Consider the following 25,939-nt stretch of genomic DNA (forward strand, 5'->3'; position numbering starts at 1 on the left):
CGAAGGAATTACAAGCAGCAACAGCGATTCATCGATTAGAGGCATTAGATTAACGATTAAAGACTCGAGCTTCCCCTACCATTTTTTCTTTGTAATCTGCTCATGCATGGAACATCACGTCAGTCAAATAAAGCATATGATTTTTAATCATTAAAGCATAAGGTTCTTCATGAAATCGTTATGAATGTGAATCGATACCAAAAGCGCTTACTCCGAGTGTTTTCAGAAATGCGATTCAAAAAATATGACTACTATATTCTTTGTCATTGACAAAAGGCGTGACTTATGCATCGAAGTACAAGTAGATTCCGGTGTACGATTCCTTGTAATTATATTGTATGATTTCATTTCTAGAATATTCCAACAATATCGGAACTATTTCTTTATCGAAGATTATCGCAGCGGATAAGATAAAATCATATGCGTGTACTTGCAGGATGCTCAGACCTCTTAAAATAATTGTACCCAGCCATCCTCGCTGTTTCGTCCGGATTAAAATAATTAAGATGCACATTTATATAATGCCTCGCGGCTATAAGTATATTAAATTATCGACCACGAAACGTTACGCAAGATGATCGAATTTTCAGCTTGTTTTATAACGTTTTGTGAATACAGCGAAAATAAATAATTGAAAAAGCGAGTTTCCAGTTTCGTAATAGACAAAGTACGGAAGTACAGCTTTATCAATTTTTTACTCATTTACACAGGCTGTACATGGCTGGAGTAGCGCTGTTTTCCGAGAATTATTGTTCACACGCCGTGCATGTTATTGTTCCCTAAATCATGTAGCCAACGTGTACCATAATTCTCGAGGAGCGCAGAACAACACGACCTGTATGACACGGTTGGCTCAGCTGGGAAAGGATTTCAAAAAGGAAATAAAAGCTGGCGCGCTTTTAGAAAGTCCGTAAGGCTGCTCGTAAAAAATATCTGATTAAGTTCGAGTTAATTTATCACTCGTTCACTATTTTATCTACAGAGAGCCTACCATGATCGAGTAAACATTGCGCCATGTTTATTTATGTTTAATTTAAGACTCTGCAGAGAGAGAGAGAGAGAGAGAGAGAGAGAGAGAGAGGGAGAGAGCTCGTATGAATTTGGAACTCGTGCATGACAATTAATTGTGCGCTTGATAATAATATTGATCATAATTAACGATATTGTGTTTTCGTCTGGCGCTGCCAATATACATTCGCTGATAACAATAATCTGGTTGTTATTTTGAGTGATCACTAGGTTAACGATTTAAAATTAGTGGAATTCACAACTGTATTTTTGATTTCAGTAAAATTGAAGTTTGCTCAGAGTCAGAGTCAGAGAAAACTCGGCAGCGCAAAATGAATTTCACTCTCAAACATTCACTCCCCTCCAGAAGCTGGAAATAAATTATAAATTTCAAAGTAAAAGTACACACAAAAAGTTTCCAGCGAAATAAACGTAAATTCAACGAATTCAGAAGAAGAATTTTTGAAATAATATTAAATCTGCCCAAGAAAAAAAGTCGACACATACCCTTGAACTTAAAAAAAATTCTTTCTCGGGAGGGGAAGAAAGTAATCTTTTCACCGAACTTAACATATACCCCCATAAAATTTAACGCCTTCATCTCTCCAAAAAAGCCGGCAACCTGTCCGTCGCAGCATTCTTTCCAGCTCTCCACAACAACCTCGCGCAGGTTTCTCTCGCAGGGGTAGTGCGGCAGCAGCTCTATGCACCTGGATATTGATTATCGCGGGCCGCGGCCGAGTTTCAGTGACGCTCCCGCCACGTCGCACGCACCTGGCGTTGCAGGAGGAGGATACTCGGAATTCTTCTGTCCTGGAGAAGGGAGAAGGGAGAGAGAGAGAGAGAGAGAGAGAGAGAGAGAGAGAGAGAGAGAGACAGAGAGACAGACAGAGAGAGAGAGAGAGAGAGGGAAAGCCCCTGGATTTACCCTGTGTGTGTGTGTGTGTGGCCCCCAGGCGAGGATTTGACCCGCAGCGCCTGTTCTATCCTCGTGAAATTTACTGCGCGAGCGAGGATTGATAAGATGCGCGCGAGCGATTGCGTCTTTTTTTTCGCCGTATTATGTAAAGGGGGAGAGTGAATTCCGGATTACGCGAGGCTCGTCAGAGGGATTTGTCTCTTTTTGAGTTCTTCGACGGAGGGACGAGTTCGGGGAGAGACTGTATACAGGGGGACTATTTTTGGCTAAACGAGTAAATGAAACAGGACGTCTGCGTTAGTACGGGATCTCGGTGTTATTACGATGATTGGATTTTTTTCTAGTGAAAAGTTTATTAAAGTACAGAATTTGTTAGAATGGTCGGTTCTTTTAAAATGACAAGTCTGATTCTGCTGATGCAAGAATATAAATTTAATTTCTAAAGTATTTGTTAAATTTAATACAAATTGAACCACAGTCTTGAGAAAGCGTACACAGAAGTTAAAAAAGGAAAACAAAGAACTTTCATTAAAAAAGCTTCTCCAAAGGAAAACAAAGCTCGCCGAGTATTTTTTTAACCGATGAAAAAAGATACCAAGCTCGAAAATTAAAATTTCGCCTCATCGAAAATTCATGCCCGAATATTGCATAACTTATGATCTAATCTCTCATTACGAATAGCATCGCTCTCTTATTTCAGTGATTAATACCGCTGGCTCACGCTCTATTATGACAAAGCTCAATCCTAATCCCCAAGATTTAAACACTACTTCGGTCGCTGCCGCCTTCCTCCCTCTGACCCGAATTCACCTAGAATCCCCCTCTCGGTTGACGAAAAAAAACTTTTTTTTCCCTCTCACGCAAGGTGGACAATAGCTATTATACGTCCTCACTCTGTCTCTATCGACTGACACACACACGCACACACACACACACACACACAGCGGCTAAATTTTTCGCAAGCTTCTCTCTTTTTCCTTATACACACTGACAGCTGCTGGTGCTCAGCGGATAAGTCGTAAAAAAACAAATAACTCCTGCTAGGAAGAAGAAGAACTGACGGCAATAAGTCGTATTACAAATGTACCTCGGCCCCTCCCACCTTCGATATATCGCTTCTCTCGCGCGCCAGAAGAAGTCCGCAAGTTTCGCTACTCCCACTCGTAGTTTTTTTCCCACTCTCTCTTTCTCTCGTCCCCTACTTTGGTTCGGTGGGAAGAAAGAGGGAGAGTGAGAGATGCACGTTTAATTACGAACGCTCGAGGGATACTTCGTAACTCAATCACCCCGTCAAAGTGGCGCGATTTCTCGTGAAAAGGCGAAAAATAAGATGAGCGAGAGGGATTTAAAGGAGAGCAAGCGCGTGCTTTATAGCGTGTAGTCGAGCTTCACGGTTCGTTGTTTCGCGCTTGCGACGGAGATTTGAATTTTTATCGGAGGTGACGAACGATGCAGCTGAAAGAGAGAGAGAGAGAGAGAGAGAGAGAGAGAGAGAGAGAGAGAGAGAGAGAGAGAGAGAGAGAGAGCGAGGGAATGAATTGTGATTTTACTGAGGTGAGCAGATATACAATGAGTGGGCTATTACTCGAACTGCGCGATGCTTTTTTGCGGATAACGTGCGGTGTTTCTTTTATGCGGTAATGCGTGGTTCAGGTGAAGCTGATTGTTTTTACACTTTGACTCAACAATGAGAGATAATTATTCAATTAACGACTGTAACAAACGTACGACATCTTTCAACAATCGAGTTCTGAACAAAACACGAATGTTTATCTGCCTCTCCCCTCCACACGCTTTTTCATCGAGCTATTGGCTTCAACGACGGTGAAATCGCTGAAGCATAATAATTACTCCAGAATTAAAATTCATAAAATTACGATTAATCGTAGCAAACGCAGCCGGTGCATCCATACAGCGATTGTATCGGCAGTTTGACTTACGCACACAGCGAGAGATCGTTATTGCGTTTTGTAATTGTTTCCGGTATTCGTCGGATGGCTGCTTAACGCCTGCTGTCCTTATGCTCGCCTTTATCGAGCGCAGCGAAATCTCTCGCTACTACTGCTGACTGCGCCCTTTTTCCTTTGTTTCTTTTCGCGCTCTCGAAGCTCGTTATCGTCTCTCTTCTTTCCTACCTAGACAAAAAAAAGGTATCGGAAAAGGTCTCGGAATTGATTAGCGCGGTTGAGGTATTATATAGTAATTCCCCGAGGACTGCTTAATCAAGCTGCGGCTATTTGGCCTTTAGCTATAGCTGTATAGCCGCATTGCCCTGCACTTCATCCCTCTCGCGCGCGAGCGCACACTTTATGCACATGCCCCGAGCGTTTGCATGCGCGCCGCACACGCCGGGATAGCATTTCAGAGCGTCGTTGTATTTGTTATCTCTGACGAAGTGGACCGCCTTCCGCATACTAAATTAGGCGGGCTGTATACCGGCCGGACTGACCACCAGCACCGCCGCTGTCAATTTCTGCCGCAGCAGTGCGTGCTGCTAAGAGAAAAGCTACGCGACGCGACTCCTGCACGAAGCAATGCGGACGAGTCGATAGTGTGCCTGTCGTCGTCCTGCTGCTGTATTATAGTGTCCTGCCCTATACTACTGATAGCCCGTATTTATCTTTGACGCATTTGTGCGGATTTGTTTGAGGAATTTTGTACTTTTTACGGTTAAAATGAGTTTCAGAGTTTATAAAATTAAAAAATCGATTAATTTGAATAAAGTTTGCAACGCAGTTCATATGGATTACTTATTTTTATTCACAAAATACATCAACGAGAAGCGATGCGAATGCTTATTGAAAATATTGGGCTTTCGGATTAGTTTGATACTCCGCGCAATAAAAAGCGATCGATGAGAGTTCGGATCGCAATAAATTATTAAGAAATTTCACAATCGATGATAAAACACGACAATGATAAAGAAACTAGCCAAAAAAACTTTACGTTTTGAGTAATGGCAGACCAGGTCAGTGAGGCTAAATGCTTTTGCCCGTAAGTATTCATATCACGCGCCTCACATGAATTACTATGAAAATCAAATTATGAGAGCCCCTTCTAAATGACGTCGCTTTAAGCCGGCTGTAAAAATGGCATTATTCTCTAGCAGAAACTGCAGGATCATTTCTTCGCGATCATACTAAATTTATCAAGTGCTTACCAAACGAGAATATTACAATTTTCTAGCATAGACAAAGACATCGTATTGTATAAAACGAGAAGAAAGAAACAGAAAGTTTTTAGTAGAACAATTGAAAATTAGGCAGAGGCCTACGTTCTCTCGCAGAATCCACAAATAAAAGAAGCTTCCAATCCGAGTCTGATGTCACTATATACATGGAATCGTATTTTCGGGGATTGTTCCCTTGTCCGGTCGAAAAAAAAGTTTGTCGTCCCTATACGTGAACGGGATAAGAAAGAAAATTGTTAAGTAATTCCGTATCACGTGAATTTCGCCCCTCGTTGGCTCCGTAATCCTGTTCTGAATAATAGATCGCCGGTTGAGAGAAGGAGAGGAAATACATATAGCTCGAGAAGCAGCTGAAAGTTACTTGCGGATGGCTCGAGCGAAGCCATATCTACTGTGGCGCAGACTCGTTGTCTTATTATTCGTCAGGCGCGGCCGCATCCGAGTTTGACTCGCATCGGAAATGGTGATATCTTAATGGAACGAGATGCATCCGTTTATCCGCGAACAATTGATGTACCAACAAAATTTTGGTGATTATTACATCAGGAAAAAATTGACAAGTAAAGAATAGTTTGATTCACATACCTTCGAATCCCAACTTTTTATTGAGCATTTCTTTCGTGTCTGTATAATAATATGATGTAGAGAGATTTGAAAACTGTCAGGTCTGTTGGTCACTGTACTTCTCAACGTTAACACTGACGATGATACTACTAATACGGCACATTGCATTTCTAAAATTAGTTTTCTAAATTCGAAGATCGCTCCTATAGCTAATACTGTTGACATTGCAACATTGGTCGGGAGAGAGAGAGATGCGCTTATACCTCGAAGCTTTATTCTTAGATGTCTGGCGCGGATGAGAGCGTGGCGATTTTTATTTTTTCAAACATAACCTAAAACAATCTTAGACACTTTTATACTCTATTAATCTTGGTGTTGGACCGGATCACACACGCAGACGGCGAAGCGAATTAGTGTTTTTTGGTTGTATATTTAGTGAGCCGCGGAAGAGCTTTCAGGCGTTAGCTCAGTGCATAAATTTTAGCGCTTGCGTAAGACACCGCTTTCTGAGGTATGTTTGTAAATTCCTGAGATTAAAAATTAACGAGGCGAGTTTTCTTGTTGATATTTGTTTTGAATGTTTCTCGCGCGGAACTCGGCTAATTGCATTGTGTCTATATTTTGAGACGCGATTATGACGCCTTCGCTTTATTCTAACTTTAGCTAACGACGACAATAATTGAATGTATTTTCAAAGAGCTTGCATTCTTCGCTCGCTAACACTCGAATGCTTAAATTAACGTTGTTCATGAAATTATTTTATCTACAGAAGATAAAATGATGCAACAGATGGAGATCTATTAAAAAGTACACGAAAAAGTCAAATAAAAATATTTTATCTAACCCAACACAATCGGCTAATCAAGCCTACGGATCAGCCGACATTGGAATTCGATTTCAACTGGAAGATCGAACGATCGAAAGAAAAAAAAATTCGCCGAGGACCTACATTCTTCCCGCGCAGATAAATCAAAACTACAATCTCGCAGTACACTCGAGTTCGAAAACTCGGTCACGTTTTCTTTCTGTACCTATGCCGCGGGAGATTGTTATCTGGACATTTTTTTTTTGTTTTTCGTAACGCCAGACCCCTTGACCACTAGCCGCGCGACACGCGTTTCTAGCCCGTCGACATCAAGCTCCGAAGGTCGTATCTGCACAGATCTATACTCTAGGGCATATATATACTTCTCCGATAGTTCAGGCGGCGAGAGAACCGGTCGGTGGGTGTGTCGTCATTGGCGCCGCGATATAGGTACTGCCACTCGTACGATTGACGGTTTTGTGTGTCATAATCAGTGCGACGAGATGGACCCCACGCGTGAGCGGCGTATATAAGTGTATACACCTGTATGGTGGGCTCGATTCTTTCGAGGCTGAAAATTCCTGTGCTCCGGTATGTGATAGAGTTAACGAACTACAGCGACGCTAGTGTTCGGAGATACGGAAGATAACGAGACACATTCTTGAAGGGGCTCGTTGTGAGATAAGATTGACCAAAATATCGGATTTTTTCGGTGGGATTGTCTGCCAGTAATGACTTAAATTGATGATGTACCAAGTTTGGTTTATATTCGCGATTTCGAAGAAAGAAGGTCCTCACGTTGAAATATCAGTGTTGCGGGTAATTTGTTTATTATGCCGTACATCGCCGCTAATTGCTCGTTAGATTTTTATTGGACATTCAAAAGAAATAATGACGCAGTTCCACGTTTACATAACAAGCGCATTTTAAAAACAAAATCTTTTTCATCGGCTCGTTTGATTTAAAAGGAATTTATCAGCCGCACAATGAAATCTTAGAAATCAATTGAACAAATGAAAGGCACAGTTGCTGTGCGATGTGCGCGATGGATAACACTCACGGAAAACAAAACAAATATCCCCTCTTTGTCGGGTTTGGTGACGTTATAAAAAGATGAAATGTGTGCGCCCGATAGTTAGTGGCCATCTCTGGTGCGATACGAAAAGCATTGCGGGCTGAAAAAGGTTGACAATCCCACGCACTCTACCTCAGAGCGGTAAATATTGATTTTATTTTACAAATAACGTTCCGTGTCAGTGATTTTACGTTGCTTTTTTCAACTTAATCGTACAAAGGTGTCGTTTGCATATTGGACTTTTTTATAGTAAATTTCTTAGTAATTCTTATCGAGTTTAATGTAGAGTAGCATGATTAATCTAATAAATCTACAATTCGAAGCGCGGTGAATATTTCGTCCACGATTTTCTTAAGGTTTACTCGGTCCGGAGACATTTTCATCTGATAAACTCAATTTATCCGACGATTTTTATTGGCAGGAAAACATGAGAGCTGTCGTCGCTCTTAACACGTTTGCGCTCCTCTTCCTCGGAGTTTGCGCAGACTCAGGATGGTGGAAATCTATGTCTCTTTACCAGATTTACCCGAGAAGTTTTAAGGACAGTGATGGCGACGGGATTGGAGATCTTAAAGGTGAGTTTTTCTCAAAATTTTCTACTTTCGCATTCACGACCGCTTGAGATGTCTCTACGATATTTTATTTTCTTATATTTTGTCGTCTATTGAACTCAAGCTTATTAGACTATAATGTTTATGAGCAATACGCACTAACCGAAAGCAACACTGTAATTTTCTAACAAGTGCATTTTTTTGCTAAATAGATAATATTATTTCTTTATGCATGGACTCAAATATATGCACATTTCTTGTTTATTTATAGGCGACCTCACCTCTGCGACTAAATTATGTACACAGAAAGTGTGTGTCTGAAATCCACTGCGTGTAATATCTAAAGTTCACATGCATTATTCACGGGGATTTTGCATCAGAGATTAGTTTACGGAAGTTTGTAACACACAATGTTTACGCCTATTAAGATATTAATATTCCCTTACAAACGACGATTAAACGGCGGCTAATCACAATGCCGCTTACAGCAATCAATTCTTGAACCGAATCATAAGCCCATCAAAAAATCGTTAGGAGTCTTTCCTTCTTTTCTCCAAACTAAAACAACGAATACGAATAATCGCAATCAAGCCGCAGTCGCATTGTAAATTCCAAAAACAATCACGCTCCTGCATTATTAAAGTCCAATCTGGCTAAAAGCCACTGCTGAAAAAAAAATCCACACAGCCAAGCGACGCTTTTTCCCCTCTCAATCTCTCTCGCGGTATACACGCTGATGGAAATTTTATCGCGAGTGCGAAACTTCGAATCGGTCTCTTGGGAGTCCTCGTGTAGCAGTGGCTCTCGCCTGTACAGTTCCTCTCTTCTCTCTCTCTCTCTCTCTCACTCTCTCTCTCTCTCTCTTTCTCTCTCACTCTCTCTCTCTCTCTCACTCTCTCTCTCTCTCTCTCTCTCTTTCTCTCTCTCTCTCTCTCTCTCTCTCTCTCTTTCTCTCTCTCTCTCTCTCTCTCTCTCTCTCTCTCTCTCTCTCTCTCATCCAGTAGATTGACGGGCGGTGATAGTCGCCCGCGAGATTGAGCCTTGGCGTCGCGGACTAATCGAGTAGCCGCAGTATAGTAGAGTTCGGCGAATATGTCAGTAGACGGGGGTGGATGTCAGTCGCTGTTCGAATCGCGCGATCGTGGAAACGCGAAAACGACATTATCGTCGTGATCCAAGCTCCGATTCAGCGTCATTTTGGCAATTAAGAGACGATAGCGGCTGAGCTGGCTCGACTCTCCGCGGACGATTTTAGATGCAATTTTATGTTTGCTGATCTGGAGGCGTGTGTTTTTTAAGCAAAATGCGCGAAGAAGATTAATTTGAGTGGTAATCGATGAATATGCAGTTTTGAATGAATTTTGAACTGCGATTTGTAGCATATCTCTTGAAAATTCAAAAGGGAAGATTATGCTCTTCGATATTCTGTTGAATCGTCTCTTCGAAGAGGATTTGAAATAATCGATAATGCTTTTTATCGCGCGTCTGGAGATATAGATCTGATGCATTTTTCGGTGATAATGCACGTACGCTATTTATTTATTTAAGGCTGTTTATCGTTATTTATGTGTCGCTACCGTTAATTGCGCGGTTACTCAATATTCAAAACAAAACATCCATTCACATAACTACATGTAAATCATGAATATCTTCATATTACTAACGTTTCAGCTTCAAAGGTAGCACACCACATAAATTATGCATTCTTTATCGATTACAGCAGCTTTTCAATATGCAAGCTTAACTTCGCGTGTGTGGTTGTTCGTTAGCGATATTAAACAATCGCATGAGGTACATAATTTCAAAACTTCGACGATCTATCTAATCTCAAGTATCTCTGACCAAAGCTCGAATCGCACATATCCAAATTATAAACAGCTGTTTATCTCATCTTTTATTTTCAATTTTTTTCCTCATTTCACGCTGTGTACGCATATCCATTCGCTCTCTATTTTCTCCTCAACGTCCGCGGGAAGAAAAAAAGTTTAATAAAAATTGTCCCTTCGTTCGATGCGTCACACGACGCATCTATAGCGCGCGCAGAGTCTGCGCACGCGTATGTACATCTATATGTCTACGTACGTGCTATTACCGCGACGAAAATAGACGCGAAGACAATGGCGTACGCGCGGGTGCTCCCTCCACGCGTATCTTTTGCATCTGCCAGCGGCACTCGATATTCGCCAGCACACGTGGTGTTTTTTAAACTAATTTTTCTCTTAAGCTATAGTTTACAATGTGAAATGTACCGATTACGAAAACCTGATCGAAACGGGCATCAGCATCGATAATCGAAATCAAGCCCATTTAACACCTCACTTGGACTAGCTCGGGATTCTCTCGCAACGCGTAAAGCATCATCCGCGCGTAGAGCAGCAGGTAATCCTCTCGCTGCTCGACTGAGCGGAGGAAATCCGATGACCTGAAAGCTGCTGCTGTTGTTTATCCGCTGCTGTGGCGCTAACGTTTACGCCGTAAACTCCCTCGCGCGCTTTAATCGTCGGAGTAGTGCGGACGTAGGTATCTATAGCTATATACACGCGTACACACGCTCGGCAGTCGCGACCTTGACAAATATTTCGAGCCAATAGGAAAATAATTGCTCGCGTGCGTCGAGAATTCGAGGAAAAGGAGAATCGTGCGGGGGATGGGTGGAAAAGGTGACTCGAAAAACGAGCCAGCGGTGGCCTGAATAATTGAACGATCTGTCGGCGGGATGTTGACGAATCGACGACGCTCGAATGCCTCGGCGCGAGCACGAAGCGACGAAGAGCGTGTTATTGCTTGCGGGGGGGGGGGGGGGGCGCCTGGAATGCGTATATGCTTTTGACGTCTGCGTTCGAGCTCGAGAATCGCTGTAATTTTTCGTTTTTCGTTTTTCGACGCTGCAGTGGGCGAACGTTCGTGTAAAGACCGCTTGTACTCGATGAAAGGGGGAACTGAATATTTTACGAGGTTTTTTTTTGCGTGAAGACCGCAATTTAGAGAGGCTTTGAAAGGGCGCATTGAAAAGATTTGCGGCATTGTTTTCGCTCGGCGCTAATGATTGCTTGTCGACATGTCCACGCGCGTTGACACATCCTCTCAAATCTGGCTGATTTATTTTCCAGGAATTCAAAGCAAACTCCAGCACCTGGTTGACTCAAAGTTTAATGCATTTTGGCTCTCTCCGGTCTACCCGAGTCCCATGGTGGACTTTGGCTACGATATTTCCGACTTCCTGAGTATCGACCCCGTTTACGGCAAAATGAAAGATTTCGAGGATCTGGTCGAAGAAGCCCATAATCTGTCGCTCAAAGTGATCATGGATTTCGTGCCCAACCACAGCTCCGATAAGCACGTGTGGTTCGAGAAGAGCGTGAAGAAAATCGAACCCTACACAGACTACTTCATCTGGCACGAGGGCAAAATCGTCGACGGTGTCCGTAGACCACCAAACAACTGGGTAATTTTCGTTGATGGATTTGTGCTTTGCTTGATTTTTGAGAGAGAAATGTTGCGTTATTTTTAATCGTATTTGGGCGTATCGTAGGTCAGCGTATTCCGCGGATCTGCTTGGACGTGGAATGAAGAGCGACAGGCTTACTATTTCCACCAATTTGCCCCGGAACAGCCGGATCTCAATTACCGCAACCCGGTCGTTGTCGAGGAGATGAAGGTAACTTTTTTACACAAAGAAAGAATTTTCATTTGATATTTTGAAATAGCCTGGAAGAGTTTATCGATTTTAAAAGCACACACCACCAGTTTGTGTGTTCCATTTTCTTAGTATATCAAATGTCAAAAAAAGTGCACCCATGGTATCTTTATTTCACGTAAAAATAAACTATAAAAAAGGTAAAATATAAAAAAAATTCTCAACAGAACGTCCTGAGATTCTGGATGAAGAAAGGCGTCGACGGTTTCCGCATGGACGCAGTGCCCCACCTTATGGAAGTAGAGGACCTTCGTGACGAACCCCTGAGTGGCAATACCAACGACCCAGAGGACTACGGCTACACCCATCACATCTACACCAACAGCTTGCACGAGACCTACGAGATGGTTCGTCAGTGGCGCGAAGTAGTCGACGAGTACAAGGATTGCGTTATGATGATCGAAGCTTACACCGATACCGAGAAGACCATGAAGTACTACCAGTACGGTGCACACTTCCCGTTCAACTTTGCCTTCATCACGTCCGCCGACAAGTCCAGCAGTGCAGGCCAAATCAAGAGCCTCGTCGACTCTTGGATGAGTAACTCGCCTCCCAACAGCGTACCCAACTGGGTGGTAAGTGTAATAGTCATTCTCTCGTGAACACATGGGTAGGAAACCGAGTAATTAGTCCGCGCGGTAGAAAAAGTCGAGACATCGTTCCCAAACGAAATAGAGAACTCGCTACCTTATACACAACGCAATCAGCATTAATCAAACGCTCTTTGACCCAAAGGCAGGCAATCACGACAAACCACGACTGGCTACTCGCTTCGACACTGACTTAGCTCCAGCCATCACAACCATCGTACAGTTGCTTCCGGGAGTAGCGGTCACCTACTACGGCGAGGAGATCGGCATGGAGGACACCTGGCTGTCCTGGGAGGAGACTCAGGATCCCCAGGGCTGCAACGCCGGGAAATCCGGTTACGAGAGGGCGTCGCGTGATCCTGCCAGGACACCCTTCCAGTGGGATGCTACCACTTCAGCTGGTGAGACAAAATCCGATGGCTTTGACTATGTTAATGAGATAAACGCGCTGACGTGTTTGCTCACGGCGATTGAGATGTTTGCTTTGCGGGGGTAGATCAAGAGGGGAGTTCGCTGCTTGGTTGTTTTAGAACGGGAAGATTTTCACTTTAAGCGTGAATAATACGTTAAATTTAAATGAATTGATCAAACAGCGTGCAAAAACTGGTTTGTGCCTCGCTTCTTTAAGAACGATAAGACTGATTGAATTTCAATTTTCAGGATTTTCGACCAACCCCAGGACTTGGCTCCGCGTCAACGACAATTACAAGAAAATCAACCTCGTTGCTCAGAAAGCCGCGGTCAAGTCGAACTACAAGTCCTTCTTGAAAATCACAGATCTGAGGAAATGGCCAGCAGTGAAGGACGGATATCTGAGCACGAAATTGCTGAACGACCAAGTTTTCGCTTTCGCGAGGTAATTTTCATCGTAACGCATCAACCCCGCGATCACTTTTCACTGAAACAGATGAAAAAAAAATGAATATAAAGTGCCTCTCCCGCATAAAACATCCGTCATATAAATAAGAATTCCATTTTTACGACGCGGCCTCGTAATTTCAGGACGCTCGAAGGTGCGAGGTCGGTTTACGTGGTGGTAAACTTCGCGTATCACCCGGTGACTGTAAATTTGCAAGCTTTCGAGAATGCCTCATCCGAGCTGCAGCTCTACCACACTACATCTGATGTCAAGCATCGAGTCGGGTGAGTACGCTTTTTTAGTATCCGATAAACTTTCTCGTTTCTTTTACTTTACACCTCGAGAAACTCTCGAAGCACGTCATCCAACTGCGATCCCAAGTTTGCACAAATGTCCATTCCCAACTCCTCGAAATAAAGATAAAAAATAAAGAGAGAACGATTTGCATGAAAATCAAAACCCAGCCATGCTCGAGAGACGTACCTCGTTAAACCAAGCAATCGCGGTAAGAGAACCGAGCGAGCGACTGGCTGATGCTCCACTCACGGCTAATCAGCATAAGCGCTTCTTATCCGGCGTTATCGCGTTATTCGCGCTTCGTTCAGCAGCGCGAGAGAGCGCCTATCGGCCTATACACGACCGGCTGAAATCGGACTTTATACGCGACGCAAATTACGTAATGGCAAGAGAGAGATAGAAGCAGGCCTGGCTCTGTTTAAGGGCTCAGTCGGTCAGCAGCGCGAGGAATCGCGCCGAGCAAAGACTGGCTTAATGCACTCGGATTATTATTGACGCACACGCGCGCGTATGTACGCCAGCGCAACTCGGAATTGCGTCGCTCGTAATTCTGTTGGGTTTAATCGAATTCGTGATTCAGGCGCGAGCTGTTCTACGCTACAGTTATATAGCTTATACTCGTCTATACCTTGTTTTCATGCGATTGTTGCTGTTCGATATTTCCAAGTTTTATACCTTTATCCATTTTATATTTTTCATAACGAAAATTTATATATGCACATTGCCTAATTCAAGGTTTAATTTTCTATTTTAGGCAAAAGGTACACACGACGGCTGCACAGATTCCGGAGCGCAGCGCTTCAATTTTCGTTAGCCCCGCCTAGAGCAATCGGCGCTAGAAGCCCAGCTCTCCCGCTCGAATCATCATCGTACACGGCCACCTGTACAACCGCCGACTGCGAAATGTCATATATTCTGCAGTCATCAGTCGAGTATATAATCGTCCATCACCGAACCTCAAATTTCGATCCGACTACATAGCGCTGCAAAACGAATTCGGTGAATTTCGAATCCGACCGTTGTTCGAACGCTGGCGGGAGGCGACCGGCTGTTTTCAAACTCTTATCCCATCTCATTAGACTGTCAGATATAGTTTACGGCTTTTCCTATTATTATACTTGAAGATCATTTCGCGATATTGCAATGGCTTTTTTTCTCGCCCACCGACGCGACCTCGATCACCGATTTTCCATCGACAACTTTTGCGGAGAAAGTGCGATGCCAAGAAGCAGAGCTGGGCGAAGGTATATAACCGCCCGCAAATCTGATCAAAAGTAGATTTACGCGCGGGTATACTACTACTGTGGAAGACGAGTTCGAGAAGGGGGATACAGCTGGCGAGCTCTTAACTCTAATTAAAACGCCAATGATAAGTAGCGGATACTCGGCTCTTTGCCTTATATTGCTAATTAGTTGATTAAGAGAAGGATATCGCTTGTGTAGTTTTATTCTCAGTCGGCGCGATTCGCTCATTCGCGTCTTACGGCTTCATTGCGCGGGCTTTCCGTCGATTATGCCTCGTACAAAGCCTGTATCTCGTATAAATCGCGGCTTGGCAATGCATCGACTCGAACGAGTATCGAGCGATGTACGAAGTAGTGATTATTTGTTTGTAAATTAGGCGAACTCAACGAAGCTAAATTTAGTTTTTGTAACCGCAAACTTTTTCACCTGTACAATTTTATTCTAGTGTGTTATTAAAATAAATTTTATAAAACCTACACTGTCTTACTATTTTATTTAAATTCATAAGCCACGAAATGTCGCAACAACGGCTACACCAGATCAATTACAGTCGAAATTTATTTGTTTCCAAAGCAGCAGACTCGAACAATTACGAAGGACTCCACGCGCAGCATTTAATCGCGACGAGCGGGCTAATTTAATTGGAAAAGAACTTCCAGCCCGCTAACTGGGAATTCCGGCTAAATGAGAGGCACACGCGCGCGCTGCGTTAACTTACACCCGAGGCGAGACTTGAAATTTCTCGCCGCAAGCCACGACCTGCTAAAACCCAGGAAAGATATGCCGGGACGACTTAACGAGTTTCTTCGCCGAGATGGCGAGCATCGAGTTTGTTACCTCATGGCCGCCGGTGATCTCTGCAGTCGAATAATGACGGGAGAGTCTTGGAAGGAAGTTTTGAATTCGAGATCAGGATCTTGCGACCAACGGATTATATACCTTCTACTACATAATGAATCATCACGCGCGCGCGCGCCGCGAAATGAAAGTGGAAATAAGAAAAATGCGTTGAACGCGTCAGACGGTAACGAAAAATAGAAGATAAGACGCCACGAAAGAGATAAAGGAAAATCTAGAAATTGTTTGGGAAAAGGCTTTCTGTCGTAACTACTGCGAGAAATTTTCAGTTCGCGAACAAAGCCGGCTAATGGTTACAGCAAAAAATTTGGTTTCTGTCTAACAATTTAAATGAGAATCATTATTTTTTTTTTCAATTTTTCGTTCAATCGCAGGAACACAAATGTAACATGAAATGGAACTGACGACTTAACAACTTCCGTCAAATTTGTGTGAATTGAAAGAAAAAAATTGCAATTATAATCTTATCTCGAATCTCTTACGTGATTAATTACATCCGATGTGTACAAAATAATTTTTCATGCCGGAATGTGATTTGTTTATTTTCGAGAGCCAATTAATTGCGCTCATCACCATAACTGATACTCTACCATGTGTTTTCACGTGTAAATTTGGTTACGAAAAGTAATAAAGTTTTTTTTACGTGTCTTACTCTATTGTTACTAGTAGTTCGAACCTTTATCTACAAAATCAACATTAATAAAATCACGGAAATTGCATATCCATTAAGTCAAATGTCGATCGACTTTTGCAATCGCAATCAGAATCCCTATCTATATGAAAAAAAAAGAAAATCCATTTAACTCGATAACCATCACTTTTTCCATTCATCAGTCACTATCTATAAGTAATTTCAAGGCAACATAAAAATTATTTTCGCATACTCGCACAGAGAAACGCGTACATATACTTCGAGCAAAACAAGAGTATTTCTCTCAAGTTCACGAAACAATCACAGCGTTGCGCAACTGCGCGAATCTAAAATTTCTGGATCGCGAATCTCGTGCAGTCGGCCGCAACTGCATAGACGCAATTCTCCTGCAGATCTCTAAGTAATCTTCCGGTGATTAGATTCGCAATCCGCGGCCGATTAGATTAGTGGAATTGTGGCGTCTGTATGTATATATTCATAACCCCGCGGTTACAAGGTCGTAGCTACAATTATTCTTCTGTGGTCAGTTTGTTTTGTTTTTTTATCTAGTTGGCGACGTATCTGATGCGCGTCGCGCTAACTCTAAGCCACGCGACAAAGCGCTGCCTAGACTAGTGTCGCGTCAAATGTCGACTGGAAAAAATCACTATTCATACGAGCGCGGCATGACCAGTTCAACACCTGCTTTATCTCGGCGGCTAAAGTATTTAAAAAATCCAGAGCCGCGCATGTTTCGTTGAGGCGCGATTTTCAACGTAGAAGTGCGCACGTTTCACATATTAGGCAATTGTTTTTCTCATGACGAATTTTCCGTGCTAACGTCCCACTCCGCGATGTAAAAATCAGTGGAAAGACAGATCATCGTGCTTCCTCCAGACAATAGCCGTTGAAGCGCAATAAAAGGAAACAGATATACGATTCAAGGGAGTCACATGCAATCACACAAACAAACGTCGTCAACTGTTTTTTACGAAGTGCTCGAGCAACTATACTTTCCGCTGACAGATAGCGCGTATCGATAGTGATTTTTTTCTCTCGCTCACGTCTATATAAGATTTGCAAGACCGGTGACGAGCTCGCAGTGAAAGATGTCGTATTTACGGTGGTGCGTTGCCCTTTTGCTCTGCGTCGGTCTCGCAGCCGGCGAGATAAAGAACAAGGGATGGTGGAAGAACACAGTGTTCTATCAAGTGTACCCGCGAAGTTTCATGGACTCCAACGGTGACGGAATCGGTGATTTGAAAGGTGAGTTTAAAAATTTCAAAATCTTATTGGGTGTTTCTAATTTTTTAAGCTTTTGAATTTAGTAATATACGCCAAACGTTTATATTGGATGTATCAATTGACAGGTATAACTAGCAAACTAGATCACTTCAAAGATGCAGGAATCGGAGCCATATGGCTTTCGCCGATTTACGCGAGTCCTATGGTAGATTTCGGATATGACATATCCGATTTCCGCAAAATTGACGAAAACTATGGAACCATGGAGGATTTAGAGACATTGACGAAGAAGGCCAAAGAACTTGGAATAAAAGTAATGCATGATTCGTGGTTCTTAGTCTAATTAAGATTGTCGCTTGAGTTTTGAGGCAATTTAATCTAAATAATATTATTCGATCTAGATTATTATGGATTTAGTGCCGAATCACACCTCCGATAAACATCAGTGGTTCGTCGACAGTCTAAAAGGCAATACTAAATACGCTCAATACTACATTTGGAGAGAAGGAAAAGAGGGAAATAAGCCACCAAACAACTGGATAAGCGTTTTCAGTAATTCAGCTTGGACCTATGTCAATCATACAGGTTTATGGTACTTCCATCAGTTCGAGTACAGGCAACCGGATCTTAACTATGCCAATAAGGATGTTCGTAAAGAAATGGAAGTAAGTTCTTTGAGTTATACAATTATAAAAAGTTTTGGAAATTATTATGCTCGTAAATCGATGCATATGGTATTGTTAATTTGTAGGACATCATCACATTCTGGCTGGACAAAGGGATCGACGGTTTCAGGATAGATGCGGTTCCTCATCTCTATGAAGACGATAACCTTACAGACGAGCCCAAATCAAATGCACCAGGAGCAATTGAAGGAAAAGATTACACGTATTTGAATCACATTTACACAAAGGATGATCCACGTACCTACGAGTTAGTCAAAAGCTGGAGGGCAGTCGTCGACAAATACGCGTACGAAAAGAATCAGGATGAGAAGGTTTTGAAATTTCTACTAATGAAAAATTGAAAAAATGTTTATTTTGTACTAAACCAGTTTTGTTCAAGGTCATACTTACCGAGGCCTACACGTCCCTGATCAATACCATCAAGTATTACAACTACGGATCTCACGTACCTTTCAACTTCAACTTTATCATGAATGTCAATGCCACTTCGAAACCCAGCGAATTCAAGAAAGTCATAGACGATTGGATTGTCAGTATGCCCAAAGATGGAGTTGCCAACTGGGTGGTAAGTTGATAGAAAATATAAGAACAAGATATAACGGCACACTTTGCTTTCACGAAATAGCCTTCTTGAACTGATTAATTCCACGAGTGCGCATATTCACGCTATCCCGATAAAAATATAGCCTTTTCACGGGTAACAACAATATTCATTAAGATACGCCATTAAGATGATCGAAGGAATCGCACGCATTTGCAGATGGGCAATCACGACCGTAGCCGCATAGCCACGCGTTATCCCGGAAGAGCTGATCAGATGACGATGTTGGCCATGATCCTACCGGGTATCGCTGTCACTTACAACGGCGAGGAAATCGCCATGGAGGATAAGACGGACATTACCTGGGAGGAAACGCAAGATCCGCAAGCTTGCAACGCTGGCAAAGAACACTTCAAGAAGCAATCGCGTGATCCCAACAGAACCCCGTTCCAGTGGGACGCAACTGCCAACGCAGGTGAGTGCACCCTTGATGACAATCGATAGCCCATTGAGGACATGAGGATGCTTTATGTATAGTTATTAGATAAAACATGAGTTTTATTAGCTAAATTGTTTTTTGTTTGAAGGATTCAGTACTGCTAAAAAAACTTGGATACCGGTTAATAATAATTACAAAACATTGAATCTGGCACAACAAAAGAAGGACGAGGTGTCGCATTACAAGCTCTATAAAAAATTAACGGCCCTGAGAAAGAGCGAACCTTTGCAAGCTGGATCACTTGAAACCGGAATACTTAACGACAAAGTCTTGGCAGTTGTTCGTCGTGGGACAAATGAAACCGTCACCCTTCTCATAAACTTCGAAGACAGTGTTGAGAAGGCTGTGAATATTGGCGATTTAATGAAAAAAGGCACCAACCATACAGTGTATGCATCTAGCATTGGTTCTAAAGTGAAATGGGGGTGAGTATAATATCAGCGTCAGTTTGCGGAAATCACAAAGATTCCACCTTGTTCTAATGTTTTTACGTTGTATTGCAGAGTACAACTTAATGATTCGGCTATTACATTGCAAGGAAAAGAATCGTTGGTTATAATATCTGTCAACACAGGATTTTCGGCGGTACCTTTAAAAGCGATACTCTCTGTGGCTCTGTACGCCCTTTATAAATTATTCTAATAGAAATGGATTTTTTACTTAGATAGAGGGACCAGATCCTTGTATTTTAATTTATTAAGTCATTGTATATTATATCAATGATATTGTACATTTTATAAAATAAAATAACCATTTATAATTTAAATCAATGATTGTTTTTCAACGTATTTCATTCAAAAATAACGAATGTACCATTCATTGTAAATTATTATCACATCATTGCAAAATTAAACATACCGATACGAGGTCAAAATTTTCGACTTTATCAAGTCAACGAACATTATAAGTTGTGACGTCGCAGCCAAAAGCGAATAAAACTTACCTGAAACAGATAAAGATAACATGTATGATTAATTTTCAATTAAATAAAGTAGAAAGTAATATTAATTACTGTCAAACATCGGCGTTGACTTTACTCTATTCTTGTCGATACCTGCAGTGCGGCATCAAAGCACTTATTCTCCAGGGCTCAATACTTTAATTAGGATCTCTTATAACTTTCCTTTCTTTCGTACAATTAAATGCAAATAAAAGACGCTCAAACGGAATCCACCTTTTTCAACTATCTACGAGAATGCACCGCTCAAAGTGACACGACAAACGCCACTAATTTAAAGGAAAAAAAACGAATTTCAAGTTTTAAATAAATTTGGAATAAAAATCCCCACATGAAAAAGAAGTAAATCCTCGAACGTTGCATCGCCGCCGAGAAATAAAAAGGGTAAACGCAGCATACGGCTGCATAGTCGAGACATTTTCTCCCCATACGTAAGGCGAAAGCTCGCATGAGTAAAGTTTTCGCTAGAACAATTCCATCAGCTCGCGCCACCGAGCTCTAAAGCAGATGCTTTCATAAGGAAATTCTCCGCCCTTCCAGTGCGCTTTTTCCTCCGTCAGGAATCTGCGTGGATTTGTCGCTGGACGGAACGAAATTGCCAATCCCAATTTTATTGTTGAACGTTGGAATTTTCTGCGGTCGTTGGCAAACCGGAAATAGTCGCGTGACGAAGACGCTCTTTTCCCTCTCGACGTGTTCTCTTATTCGAGAAAGCAGTAGCTGCTGCTACAGGCGTTGCTGCGTCGAGCTGTTTTATGCCACGTCGCAAAGCATAAATCCAATATTCGTTCCGCCAATTTGGCCGGCTTTCGACACACTGCTGCTACTGCTCCCAAGTAAAAAAAGACGGCTCGGAACGACGGAGCAGAAGGAGCTGGGATAATGCAAAAGATGGTGTGTATACTATATATACATGTATGCATCCACAGCTTTCTCACGCTAGAAACTTCTATACAGGGCTTTGCCTAAATGGTATTTTAGAGCGCAGGCCGATGCGACGCAGTCGCGAAACTAAATTATTGTTTACAGCAATTTGACGCGAGCATCGAAGCTGAATTAATTTAGCCATTGCAAATTCGTAGATATATGTAGTGCAGGAATCGCGCACACGCGTCATTCCATCAACAATTCATCGCCTAATAAAATTACCCCCGCACTATCGCAATTCCATTCAGAGATGTTCCGCGGCAAATGCTCAAAAGCAGGACGCGAGCAGTCACGCACATTCCCAGCTCCCTTCCTCTCCTATAATATATACGCAATAATTTTACTCTTCGAGTCGTAAGCGACACGAGGCGTTTGACGTGCGTATGCTCAGCCGCGGGTTTCGTATTATGTCGCCATCCCCTGGGACGACCTAAATTTTTGCAATTTTTATGATTACGAGGGCACGAGCGCGCGCGGCGTCCGGTGCAAATGCTTGTTCGAATTCTCGAGGCTCTTTATACGATCCCGAAAAGTGTGTATTCTGCGGGAGAAGCTGCCGGAGGTGATTCGACCAAATGCGCGCTTTACAATTAATCTCCGGGGACGTACGCTCTTTTTTTATTACTAGCTTTTGTTTGTTTCGGTAGAGATGGATTTGAATAAAACACGTTCGTGGTACACGCTCTGCTAACGAGGTTTCTGCAATTTCACGCAATGACGATTTCTGGCTTATTGCTCTTGAATACGAAGACTTAATAGTTGCTTTTAATGGGATATAACGTATACACATGCAGCGAGCTCATTATCGCGCAGCGTGGGCCTCTTCTTTGACGCAGTCAATACAGCGAATTCGCATAGAACGTTTCCGGAGAGGTCATATTTCTCCATGATGCACGTATGCTAATGCCGAGAATTCGCGGTAATTTTGAGAATTAGTGCATAATTTCGACTCGTTACGAACTTCCCGGCTTTCACATATTCTCCCTCGTCTCGTAACAAGTAAATTACGCTCTCTCTCTCTCTCTCTCTCTCTCTCTCTCTCTCTCTCTCGCAATGGATTTAAATGCTTCCTTACCATGTCATTCCGCAGTATAAGGCCTTAGAGTACGGAACTCCGGCTGGAAGTATGAGAGCTGCTTTTGAAATTTCGCGTAAATGTACATTTCGCGGTGTAATCATACGTGCGGCTCGTGCTGCCGCATTGGAATCTGAAAGGAATGTCAAATCCCTCAAAAAGTTCAGAAATGAAAAAATGACAAGCCCCACAATAGTTAATTGCGAGTTCGAATGGCCGCAGCGCGTAATCGATGGAAGATGCAGGTTCAGCTCTCGATAAGGGATAATCTGAGATTGTCCACGTGATGTCCGACAATGGATAGCCGCGGTAATGCATCCCCCAGAGGGGGATGATCTCGGGATTTCCACGGTATCCGATTACATTATCTAAGCGCGCGTCATCTCTCTCTTCTCTCGCGCGCATGCCTCATTTTGCCCGCTCGACTCTTTTTGCAAGCTACGATGGAATCTTACCCGCAGTGAAAGAACACGCGCGCCGTGAGATTAATTTTTATTTCCGCCATTCGTTATTACGTGCCATTTTTAGCCGTGTACGATATTCGCTGCGACGCTGGTTTGCCGCCCGCGGAAACGATGATGATGAAGATGGGCATAATCTGGAAAAGGATTGCGCGCTGCTTGTTGGGAGGAGAAAACGTGCGGGCGTGGGTATTTTAATGGAACTTTTTCGGCATGAACAAGCGACACTTTTTTAGTATTCCAGCTTACGCAGCAACGGGATTAGTTAACAGCTGCTAAATTAGCTTTCGCGCTTTGTCTTTTGAAAAAGCCACTGGGCGCTTAAAAATTCCTTTCAGCGAGTTAAAACCTCTTAAATAATTAAATTTTCCATCTCTCAGCGCAGCTTTGTACACCCGTCGCCGCCAAAATCTCCCGCACCTCTCTCAGTCCAGGGACGAAGCCAAGGCGGCAAAGCTACTTGGAAAAGAGCCGAAAGCTCGCAAGAGAATAAGCAGAAAATAATTAAAGATAGAGGAAACAAGCCGGTACTGCGAGTCGCCGGAAGAAAAAGTCGAGCCCGAGCGAACAGCTGCGGGGGATCAAGATGAACGTACTACTATGTGGCCTGTATTACTATTTGATAGACCGCTGAGCTCTTTGAGGAAGAGCCTGTCGTAATAATTTAGGATCGAGCGACGCGACCGCAGCTCCTTATGCTGCTAAAGCTCAAGACTGTAGCGCTCAATCTGCTTTTAACGCGAAGAAACTTTCCATTCGAAATTAACTATCAGCCAGGAAGTACAACGAAATGCGACGTCCCGACTATAAATCAAAGGCTGGCGAATTTCGGATGACGCTGTTTCGCGTGGGAAGTGGAAACGCGGGGGTGAACTTGATGCTGTTGCTCGCGCGTCGAGTGGAATTGGATTGCTGGGTATAGTGTCGGGCTTAGTTTTGATTCGGCTTGTGTTGGGGATTTTTTTTTTTTTTGTGAACGAAGTCAAATGAATGTTGACGTACAATTTGATGATCAGTTGAATGGCTACTGACTTTTTGGTTAAAGTTTTGCGAATTAATTTTATATACCGACTCTCTCGACGTTTAGTAAATTCGGAGAGTCTACAGTGGCTGGTTTTCTCAGGGATAGAGTGTAAAAAATTTGAAAACTCAATTTAAGTTACTAAAAGTTCTTTAAACTTAAGTAGGTTATGTTGGCAAAATTGACTTGGCAAATAATTATGAAAGTTTGAAACAATTTACTTCGAAATCTCGCATGTATTACAGGAATACACTTGAAGGCATTTGAACAGTATTGTGAATATTTATTATTTTCATCGAGACACTCGGCGACATAAGCAAAAGTTAAATTATTGATGATAAACTATTCCATAACCGAATATTTCGGAGACAATAACAACTATTCAGCTTTGTTTAAATTTCGTATATATTTTAGCAGATTCTTCTCTTCGAATATTGACAGGGAACGCAAACATCGTCGCTCATCTTCGAATTCCACGAAGAATCGAAGAAGATACTCGACTTCAAAGAACCGTACCAAAAAATCCAAGAAAGTAAAACTAAAATGGGAAAACTTTTGGTAAAGTCAACATATTACGGGAGTTATTTCTGGCGCTCGTAAATAGCCTTTTTTCAGCGATCGCTTGAATCACTTTTTTTCTCGAGCGAGAAACGGTAGCTCGGCTCTATTCGCGTCATGAAGGACATCCCTCGCGTTATATGTTTCGATACAGAAATATTGAAAAATTGTGTAATGCTCTTGAAACCGCCTGATGACCGAAAGCGTTTTGGGGGACGCGCTTATAAATCGTTGAATGCGGCAACTTATGGCCATTGTTTCCGTTCGATTTATCACCTCCCGGTACACAGCAACGTAAAAATATGTTCATTAAAAATGAAAATTACGGCCATACACGCGTTACAAAGATAAATGCGACTAATCTGAAATTCGATCAAAAAAATACTTCGTATACACCTTTCTTTGCCACATCGAGCATCGGCTCAAAGTATTTCTGGACAGAAGAGCCTATACACGCTCCCGCATAGTAGCTATTGCATATATCCCCGCAGCCTCAGGGTATATCCAATATCGATTCCGAGGGAGGCTGCAAAAAGCTAACGTAACCTAATGCGGAGGCCCTGTCAAGCATGAAATCAACTTATTGGTTTTCAATGCACTTTGGCTTTCGCGATATCCATGGATTCTCGCGGCGTCATTCTGCTACATCCCGATTAAAATTCTACGAAAAGCTCGCTTGCTCGAAAATAAAGCAGAGGGAAGAGGTAACACAACGACGCTCGTCAGGAGCTTAAGGCGGAAAAAGACTGGTGGAGAGAGAGAGAGAGAGAGAGAGAGAGAAGGGATGGGGGAAAGTGTAACGCCAGTAGCGGAAGATGAAAAGCCTCTGGGATTGCGAGATGATATGGAAAAGGAAAATTACTTCTCTCTTATTACCGCGGCGCGCGCGCGAAATTTTTCTTGAAATCGGAGAACGTGCCTCATCCGCCGCTACAAAGGTGCGCACGGCTGTAATGAAGGATTCCGACTGGGCATGCGAGCGAGGCTTCGTGTTATCAAGAGCTAGTCCCTGCTGCGATAATGAATCAAAGAGTCGGAAGGAGATGGCGAGTTGATGAAAATGAAATTGTTCGTCTCTCTGCTTCATTTTTGGGAATGATGAAGGTTGTTGCGTAAATGAATCATCGTTACCGGTTTCAATTTTAATTTCGGTCGTTATTTTGAAGCGTGTATCAGTTTCACATTTGTAACGAGAGTATACATTTGTTTTTAATTGTAAGGTAAAACTTGATCGTGCGCACGTATTATGTTTACGCGATATTCCATTATAAAGGCTGCAGGGTTTTCACGTCATTACAAATGTGGATTTAACATTTTCGAATGCGTCACTGCCATACTGTTAAAAATATTCATAATTTTCGCATTAAATCGAAAAAAAGCAAAATTCTCCAATCCAGAACACATTCCAAGTACGCCGAAAGCTTTAATATTCCTACGTACAGCCCGCGAGGCAAAAGTCCTGATTTATTCATAAGCTCGATCCGAGAAATCTTGTAAATAGCAGGTAGATTTTCCGGCCAAGCGTTAAGCGCGCTATACCAGAATCCGCAGCTTTTCGTTTATCTTCCTTTCTCGCGCTCGGCAAGTTAAATCTAAATTTCAATTTCCTGCGAAGCTGCGCATACGCATCGATTCGTTATGCGGCTCTCGGAAAAATTCGAAATTTGAATAACCCGCGC

General features: G+C 42.6%; 3 protein-coding genes across 18 annotated transcripts in view; 2 read left to right on the plus strand and 1 right to left on the minus strand.

The window, feature by feature from the left end:
* Window positions 1–25,939, minus strand: part of LOC100121029 (calcium/calmodulin-dependent 3',5'-cyclic nucleotide phosphodiesterase 1) — a 151,341-nt gene that overhangs the window by 43,809 nt on the left and 81,593 nt on the right. The window lies entirely within an intron of this gene.
* LOC100121079 (alpha-glucosidase) lies at window positions 6,965–15,276 on the plus strand. Its single transcript, XM_001604612.6, has 9 exons — window positions 6,965–7,702; window positions 7,983–8,136; window positions 11,223–11,557; window positions 11,645–11,770; window positions 11,977–12,384; window positions 12,545–12,800; window positions 13,060–13,255; window positions 13,402–13,542; window positions 14,310–15,276. The coding sequence occupies exons 2-9, from the start codon at window positions 7,989–7,991 to the stop codon at window positions 14,377–14,379; spliced, it is 1,680 nt and encodes a 559-aa protein (XP_001604662.2). The 5' UTR covers window positions 6,965–7,702; window positions 7,983–7,988; the 3' UTR covers window positions 14,380–15,276.
* On the plus strand, window positions 16,924–20,279 carry LOC100121102 (maltase 2). Its single transcript, XM_001604638.5, has 8 exons — window positions 16,924–17,555; window positions 17,660–17,847; window positions 17,936–18,199; window positions 18,286–18,531; window positions 18,600–18,785; window positions 18,981–19,236; window positions 19,349–19,685; window positions 19,764–20,279. The coding sequence occupies exons 1-8, from the start codon at window positions 17,399–17,401 to the stop codon at window positions 19,900–19,902; spliced, it is 1,773 nt and encodes a 590-aa protein (XP_001604688.1). The 5' UTR covers window positions 16,924–17,398; the 3' UTR covers window positions 19,903–20,279.

Source organism: Nasonia vitripennis, chromosome 2 (assembly GCF_009193385.2).
Source record: "Nasonia vitripennis strain AsymCx chromosome 2, Nvit_psr_1.1, whole genome shotgun sequence".
NCBI classification, from domain to species: domain Eukaryota; kingdom Metazoa; phylum Arthropoda; class Insecta; order Hymenoptera; family Pteromalidae; genus Nasonia; species Nasonia vitripennis.

What these genes read in the sequence shown, in the direction of transcription:
- LOC100121079 (XM_001604612.6), top strand. Translation starts at nt 7,989, where the DNA reads ATGAGAGCTGTCGTCGCTCTTAACACGTTTGCGCTCCTCTTCCTCGGA. An exon ending in CGGGATTGGAGATCTTAAAG is followed by an intron (nt 8,137 to 11,222) that starts GTGAGTTTTTCT and finishes TTTATTTTCCAG; the next exon opens with GAATTCAAAGCAAACTCCAG. An exon ending in GATGTCAAGCATCGAGTCGG is followed by an intron (nt 13,543 to 14,309) that starts GTGAGTACGCTT and finishes TTTCTATTTTAG; the next exon opens with GCAAAAGGTACACACGACGG.
- LOC100121102 (XM_001604638.5), top strand. Translation starts at nt 17,399, where the DNA reads ATGTCGTATTTACGGTGGTGCGTTGCCCTTTTGCTCTGCGTCGGTCTC. An exon ending in ATGTTCGTAAAGAAATGGAA is followed by an intron (nt 18,200 to 18,285) that starts GTAAGTTCTTTG and finishes GTTAATTTGTAG; the next exon opens with GACATCATCACATTCTGGCT. An exon ending in GGTTCTAAAGTGAAATGGGG is followed by an intron (nt 19,686 to 19,763) that starts GTGAGTATAATA and finishes GTTGTATTGCAG; the next exon opens with AGTACAACTTAATGATTCGG.